At 38.9% G+C, this 8,206-nt stretch overlaps 1 protein-coding gene across 3 annotated transcripts in view; it reads right to left on the bottom strand.

Annotated features, from left to right (window-relative positions):
* The window catches only part of BNIP2 (BCL2 interacting protein 2), a 90,005-nt gene continuing 81,799 nt past the window's right edge, over positions 1–8,206 (bottom strand). For all 3 annotated transcript variants that reach the window (XM_089652427.1, XM_089652428.1, XM_089652429.1), the window contains one exon: positions 1–7,254. In XM_089652427.1, coding sequence (XP_089508553.1) covers positions 7,203–7,254 — 52 coding nt within the window. In that variant the 3' untranslated portion in view covers positions 1–7,202. The remainder of the gene's footprint in view (positions 7,255–8,206) is intronic.

Genomic DNA, 8,206 nt, shown 5'->3' with positions numbered 1-8,206 from the left:
TCATATCTGGATTTGATGTTTATTAATAAAAATGAATCAGTCTTTTTGCACAGTTATACATATTTTACCTGCCCAGCACAAATGGATATTAGAGAAGCTATTTCACAATTGTATATAGATCTGTGGGAACAGCAACACTGCCTGCCAACATCCTCACCACAGCTACTGTATATCAGGTGTTCTATACAGTCGATAAAGGTCTGAGCACTTGCCTGCTATGGGGACAGGGAGCACAATATAAAATATACTTCACAAAAATCCATAAAAATATATATTAGCTCTGTCCTTTTCTTTTTATGAATATAAATATTTCAATAAAGAACATGCATTCTCCAGATAACAGTTGCAAGAGTGTTTGCTATATACATAAAACAAAGGATTTTGTACATAAAATATATAAAACAATTCTAATATTAAAAAGCTAGGTATTATGGTAAACAAGTAGAAAGACAGCATCAGTTTCCTGTGCATCCAGCAGGCCTGTAACTTTCACAGCGTAACAGGTGCTAATTTCAATTATACTAATTTACTGTTAAAATACTTTTGGGATCCAGGTTTCAAAAGGGACCATTCCCTCAAAGCCAGTCATTTCCCCAAAGAATATCAAGATATGTTGGAGGTGGCTAGCTTTGTCACCACCATCGAATTCAAAGAAATACATCATTATTGGGAGCTATGAAGCTACAGTAAAATGGTCAATCTACCAAAGACTGATATTTCAGTTATAGGGAGTCCAGTGGGCTGAGTCATAGCTGAGGGTCCACTGGCAACTTCGCCCTGCAACACACACATTGTCTGTTCCTAGCCATCTGAAGTCTCACTCTCATGAGCCTCATTCATCCTGCTATAGCAGAGGTGTTCTCACTACCTCTGTTGCATTCTCCACCATATAAAATAAATTCCATCAAGGAGAATGCATCTCCCCCAAAACTGCAGCAACATACGTGCAATACCAAGAACTCTAGGTACAGGGATCTCAGCTCTGGAATAACAAAAGCATATAAGAAACTACTAGGTATTTCAAACTCCCTAGCAACTACAAAAAACTAAATATATCACATCTGGATGATATGACCCTTTAATGTAGGGATGCTACCATATTGAGCAATTTCCCTCCACTTTTGTTTAAAGCACTACTTGAGTGCTCCTCACCATATTGTGCGTGTACCACTTTAGATCAGTGGACTCCAGACTGTGGCCCGCGGACCGGATGCGGCCATTTGCGTTCCGTTATCCTGCCCTTGGGGCACTATTCCTCTCAATGACAATAACAATGAGGCACAACCAACAGTGGGTAATCATTTTCCCTAATGATAGCAACTATGGGGCACGATTCGACCCAAAGACACAACCGATGGGACAATATTCCACTGACACCAATAGTAGCCACTATTCACTCCACTGTCATCAGCAATGGGGCACTATTCCTCCCACTAATACCAATGACTACTGACCACAGGCTTTGTACATTTTTTTTCTCTGACTACCAAGCCTGAGGCACTGTGGTGTCCTTTTATCATGCAGCAGTAGATGACCGCTGCTCAGTTCTCCGGCATTCTCGGAGAACACAGTTCTCCTCTGAATGCCTTTTTATGAAGCGGTGTAGATAAGTTCTCCAAATGAAGGGAGAAGCAATCTACAAATTCTTTCAACACTGGAAAACAGCTGCTTTTACTATAATCTCGCGAGATTACAGTAAGAGATCAGTCAAACACCGTTTACTAAGCAGCGTAAATTATCGCTGCTTCGTTTGCGGTTCCTCCGATTCTCCAGCTCTGAGCTGGAGAATCTGGAGGGATAACACAGATCGCCAATGACGGGCTGACATCACTCCTTCATACACTGGCCATCTGTGTGCTGATTTGTCAGCGGAGAACATGTTCTCCGCTGATCATCTGTTTCCCAAACCACTAATGATCGGAGATCAGCAACGATCCTCAGGATCGCCGCTGATCTCGGTTTCATAAAAGGACACCTGTGTACTTCCAGTGATGCTGGAGCATTTTCTACTCCCACTGCCTAAGGTCCAGCCCACCTAAAGTTTAAAAGGACATTAAACTGGCCCTTTGTTTGGAAAGGTGAGAGACACCTGCTGTAAATCAACAGGCTGCATAGTGCATCCTGTGCCTGTACACATGCACCTTCAGCTAGTCTGGACGCAACATATGATGACCATGCAGCATCCGAGATGGGTCTTTTTACCAAAAAAAAGTGAGCAAAGTCACTCCAGTTTACAGATATAAATCTTTTTGGTGATAAGTGTGCTATATATTTAAGGATTAAGCAAATACAGCCATTTTGGGGGTTTGATGCAGACATCATTGAAATAAAAATGAGCATGGTCTAGATTTATAATAGAGGCACCACGTAGTACTGGTTCGTTCATACCTTTACTTGCCCTCCAGGTGCTCCAAATTTAGGGTGCTAAAATAAACAAACTTCAATTATTTCTGGTAGTGTTGAGCTAGGAACACAATGGAGTGGTTAGGCTAGAGCTTAACATGATCAGAAAAAGTGTCAAAAATTTTCTTGCTACATCATCCTAGTAATTATGGTATTTGACGTTTGAAAGCTGAATGATCTCCCTTATGAAACTTGTACACATACACAGTGCTCAGCATAATGAGTACACCCCTTTTGAAAAGTAACATGTTAATCAATATCTCAATGAACACAAGAACAATTTCCAAGTTTTTTACAAACCTGAGTGTTAGAGAACATTTGTTTAGCTCATTACATGAAAGTAAAGTTAATAATATAACTTAGCATAGAAAATCTTCAGTTTTACTCAAATTAGTTGATGCAAAAATGAATATACCCCAAAACAAAAACTACTACATTTTGCATGACCTCCATGATTTGTAAGGGCAGCACCAAGTCCTATAGGCATGGAATGAACAAGTTGGAGACATATTGCAACATCTATCTTTTTCCATTCTTCAAGAATGACTTTTTAGAGCCTGGATGGAGAGTGATGCTCAACCTGTCTCTTCAGCATTCCCCATAGGTGTTCGTTTGGGTTCAGATCAGAGGACATACTTGGCCACTGAATTACTTTCATCCTGTTCTTCAGAAATGCGCAAGTGGCCTTAGATGTGTGTTTTGGATCATTGTCATGTTAGAAAAGTGCATGACGACAAAGGACATGGAGAGATGACAGCATCCTCTTTCAATATAGAGCAGTACATCTGTGAATTCATGATACCATCAATGAAATGCAGGTCACCGACACCAGCAGCTCTCATACAGCCCCACAGAAGGATACTGCCACCACCATGTTTCACTGTAGGCACCATGCATTTTTCCTTGTACTCCTCACCTTTGCAGCGCCATAGTTTTTAAGCCATCAGTTCCAAAAACAGTAATTTGGGTCTTAGCACTCCAAAGTACAGAGTCCCAGTAGTTATCTTATTTTTCAGCATGGACCCTAGCAAATTCTAAGCGGGCTTTTTTGTGCATGGGCTTTAAGAGAGACTTCATTCGTGGACGACACCCATGCCTTTGCAGTGTATGCCGTATTGTGTCATGGGAAAATCACCCATTTGGCTTTCTACTACTTTAGCCAACTGCAGTGAACTTCCATGGCGATTTTCTTCAACCCTTCTCATCAGAAGATGCTCCTGTCGAGGTGCTGACTTTAGTGGATGGCCTGGACATCTCTGTGAGATGGTTGCAGTTCCATCTTTGTTAAAGTTTTGTATAATTTTTGCTACAGTATTCTGACTAAGTAAAGCTTTGCTGATCTTCTTTTAGCCTTCACCTTTCTTGTGTAAAGAAATTTTCTTTCTCGGGATTTGTGACATTCCTCTTCCATGTGGTGCCTTTGCTGACAGCATAAAATGAGAAGGGGGTTTAAGTAACGCACTTTTATAATCAACGGTCTGCTGGACACCTGTTTAAGGTATAATTAGACTCACCTGTAGTCGAGTTCCTGTTAATTAGGATTTTGTGATCTAAAATTTAGCTTTGCTCCTAAGACTTTCATTGGGGTGTAATCATTTTTGCAACATGGTCTTTAATGAATGTTAGGAAAAATACTTTTTTGTACGTGCAAAATAACAAATCTTGTTTGCAATCAATGGCCCACAATTGTGGGAGTATTTTGTAGTATAGTGTCCCATAGAAAATGTTGATTCTGAAAGGAAAGTAAAGGTTTTTTTTTGACAATTCTGTTGGGGTGTACTCATTTATGCTGAGCAGTGTGTGTGTATATATTTTTTTTTTTATACAAAACTAGGAGCACAGAGAAATAACTACTCATGAATGTATGTGCAAGCATCTCTTGGTGCCTGCATTAGAGTAAGTTTCTGAATACAGGTTTACTTTAAGTAGGTGACAGTCTATGCCAACAGTCATTGTTGTCATGTACAGTGGTTCACATATAGTATTATCAGTGTAACAGGTACCTTCTAATAGTGGAATTTGTTGTGCATATTGAACTTTATCTCTGGAACAAAACAAGGATTAAAATTCCATCTTATATTTTAATGACATTTTTTTTATAAAACCATTAACATTCTTTTCTTCCAAAGTACTAAAAGTCAGTTACAACATCAATTGCCGAAAATTAATAGGCAATACCAGGCAGGACATCACTTGCCAACATCAAGGCATTCCTGTCAATGTGTATAACGTATCCAAAGCCCATATTCACATTATATCCAAGTACTACTTTAAAATTTCTGATGCAGCAACATATTTATTCAATTTATAAAGGTCATTGAAGTAAAGTTCTTTATACTCAAAGTGCAAATATAGATATACATGTGGATCCCATCCATATGTAGTCAATGAGATGCAGATAACACATGGGTTTATTCAATATGAGTGCAGTAGCCAATTTGAATTATTCTTTTTCCTGAAACTCTTTCATGAACTAAAATGTGTCTTGCGGTTATGTGCTGCAGCACATAATTATTGCTCTTTGCACTACAATATCCCATAAACCCTAAACTGTAAACTTTTATCAACAGGTGTGTGTTCACACATGCATGCGTACAGGCACACAGTTTCTTGTTGGTAGTGTATGTAACAATAAAGCTGGCCATAGAGTTTTCGAATCTCGGCTGGTTCAGCAGGGACTAGCTGAGAATCGAGCCATGTATGGGCAGGATAAATGTACCCATATTGACTGATCAACTTGGATACAACCAGCCTGTCAGATTTTACATGCAATTATTACCACTAGCAGTAATCACAGTGTTCTTGCGTTGGGGGTTGCTCCCCTCACCGGGAGAGCACATTGGCTCCCCGTGGCTGGAGGAAAGAAAACCACTCCCATCTATGGCCAGCTTAAAGACCAGTGTCAAAAGGCTTTTGTTGATTTTCAGAATGGTTTCTCCCCAATACAGTCTATGAGAATGCAAAAGTAGCTTGAAACAGGTCAGAAGGAGGTCAACTGCAGGTCACCTGCAAAGAATTCTGATTTATCTCAGAAGCATCTCAAACTGACGTCACAAGTAAGTTGCATTTGCCAAAAAAAAAAAAAAAAAGCCAGTTGAAACTTTCTAAGGCCTTATTCACACTGCGATTAGCACACACTGTGTTTTCAGCAGCAATAATCTGTGGACTCCTGTTGCTGGAATGAAAACTGTGTGAGAAGAGTTGTTGTTGAGTCTATACAATGCAAGGAAAGCTGATGGTGGCCACACCTATCTGTGACCTGCGGTTAGGGACAGATGATCATGGCTGGGCACAGTCTGTCTGCATCGAGCCATAATCATCTGTCCCTAATCACAAGTAAAACAGAAAACATTTAGGTCCCACAGCTACATAACTTGGGCTGTGCATATAAATGGAAGAAATTAAGAAAACACAGTTTCTGTTTTTAATGATGACTTGGGGGCTAAATTGTTACTGTAGAAAACATCACTAGGTATGAAGCTATTTCAATGCATAAACATATGTATGTTAACATAACTTTTCTGAATGGTCTTAAAAGGGCAATGTCACACAATGCAATTATGCAACAGCTACAAACTGTTCTCATTTGGAAGCCTGTTAAGAAAATATGAAGTGGAGCCGACAGCAGTCACCAATCATCTTAAGCTGCTGTTATCTGATGTAGCTGGTGATGAATATGTAACATCTGTGATTTATAGCTGCATGCACCACAGTCTGCTACAATTTGCTACATAAAATAATGAGAAATAAGTGACTGCTAGAAAATTTCCAGTATAAAATTGGCAGTGTGTCATAGCCCTTACTTAGAGGAATTCGGCTTAATAAATCTACTGTGCTACCATTTAAAGAACTGACCTCATGACTAATACAAATATTTGTATGTGGCAAACAATAACAACTGTCAGCATTTTGTATGCTTCAGACTAGCCATATGATAGATTAAAAAAATTATCAATCTTATAAAAATGCAGATGAACCCTCTTAAAAAAAAAAATTCATATTCAAGAGCTTCTATGTCTCCTTTATAATAGATTTGTGATATGCAGCAAGGATGTGGGCTAGGTTTACTAAAGTGCAAAAAGCCCACCAAAGGACAACCCAGTAACTGCTCCAATACTGCTGTGACTAATAATTTACATCTTTCTGAAAACGGACACTGTCACATTCTGACTATTCTAAAACCTCTATATACTATGTGAACCACATTGCAATACTACCTGTGATAGATCTTAGTATTTCCTACTACGACAATACGCAAAGCATTTATCACCTTCTCTAATCCAAAGGACATACTGATAAGTCACTTTACTGTTTCTAGGTGTTACAAACACTAAGCAAAAAAAAAAATAATACGGCAAAAGTGCATACAGGAGCTCACGCAAGTCAATCCACCATACCCATGTCTTGCCACACATGCAATGAACAGTTTTGCCAACATTGTGCAGCATTTTGTCAGATGGCACCCTGACTCCAGATTATAAGCAAGCAAGGTGGGTACTCCTGCCACTATCTTCTCATACATTGCTTAGAACTCCAAAATCAGTTACACAAATGTTTATTACGCAGGGCACCAGCAACGTTTTGTAAGTATATATTGCAACGTGTTGGATGCCCGTGGTTGTCTTGTAACAGTCTGTTTCTATGGGGGTTTCAGTTCTTGAGGATAGATCCCACAGTCACTGCTGAAAAGGCACCTTTTGGAGCACGAAAACTATACAACTAGATACTGCAAACAGAAGAAACAGACAATCTTCCACTCCATGATGGACGGTCTTTAGTTTTGTCAGACATCTACAGTATTATTGCTCACTGACTTGGTCTTCACTCTTCTTGTTAAGATCCTTGTCAACCCTAGCAGAAGAATAAATGCAGGAATATTACATTTTGTGAATTAAAAATTTCTAATGTGACTAAAAAAAAAAAAATCAGCTTTTTTTCATTATAACAAACACCATGTTTTCTGTGACATTTGTGTTAAATATATGGTAACCAATGAATAGTTCTCTGATGCGCATTAAAAAACAAACAGAAAAAAAACAGAAGGATCTCTGATGATTCACCAAGCCTAAAAGCCTTAAAGTATAACTAAAGGCAAAACTTTTTTTTAGTTTTGGATAGAGTGGAGAGGGGTTAGAACACCTGGAATTTTTTTTTCGTGGTCTGTGCCCCCATTAGGGAGATTCACCCTCTCTATTTGTCCGGTTTACAATTATCATTGAAAGTGAAAGTAAAAGAAAATCCCAAATTGTGGGTTGTCTCCCAAAAGATACTAGTGAGGAAATCTTCCAATGGGGGCACTTGTTCTGGTGACCTGGGGGTCCCTGTGGAATTCCCTTAATTTGCAGGGATTTCCTCTCACTGTTTGGCTATAGGACAGGAAATGAAGGTAAATCTCCCCAATGGGACTCAGATGGGGGAAAAAATCGAATGGGTTAAAACACTCTCTTGCTCTATCCAAAATGCTAAAAAAAAAAAAAAAAAAAAAAAGTTTTGCCTATAGTTCTCCATTACGACAAGTGCTTTATGCTTGCATTTGGTGAGTTACCTTTTGGCATTTTGTAGTCTCCAAGAACCAAATCATACAAGGTTAGACCAGTGTCTTTCATCAAGGACAAATTGCAAACAAAATTTAGGACATGCATGATTCATACATTATAACATATCAATACCAAATAACATTTCCAGACCTGAGAAGGTTAAACATTGGTAAACTAACTTTAGAAAATGCAAACGGTTCCACAAATTTTCGTTTCTACTTTTGGCTTTAATAGAAGTGCTTCACCTTAGCCTCCGAACCAAGGCT

Source organism: Staurois parvus, unplaced genomic scaffold, assembly GCF_062004578.1.
Source record: "Staurois parvus isolate SC_StPar_1 unplaced genomic scaffold, SC_StPar_1.0 ptg000682l, whole genome shotgun sequence".
Lineage (NCBI taxonomy): Eukaryota > Metazoa > Chordata > Amphibia > Anura > Ranidae > Staurois > Staurois parvus.
The sequence above is the reverse complement of the archived record's forward strand: the minus strand, read 5'-3'. Positions and strand labels throughout refer to the sequence as shown.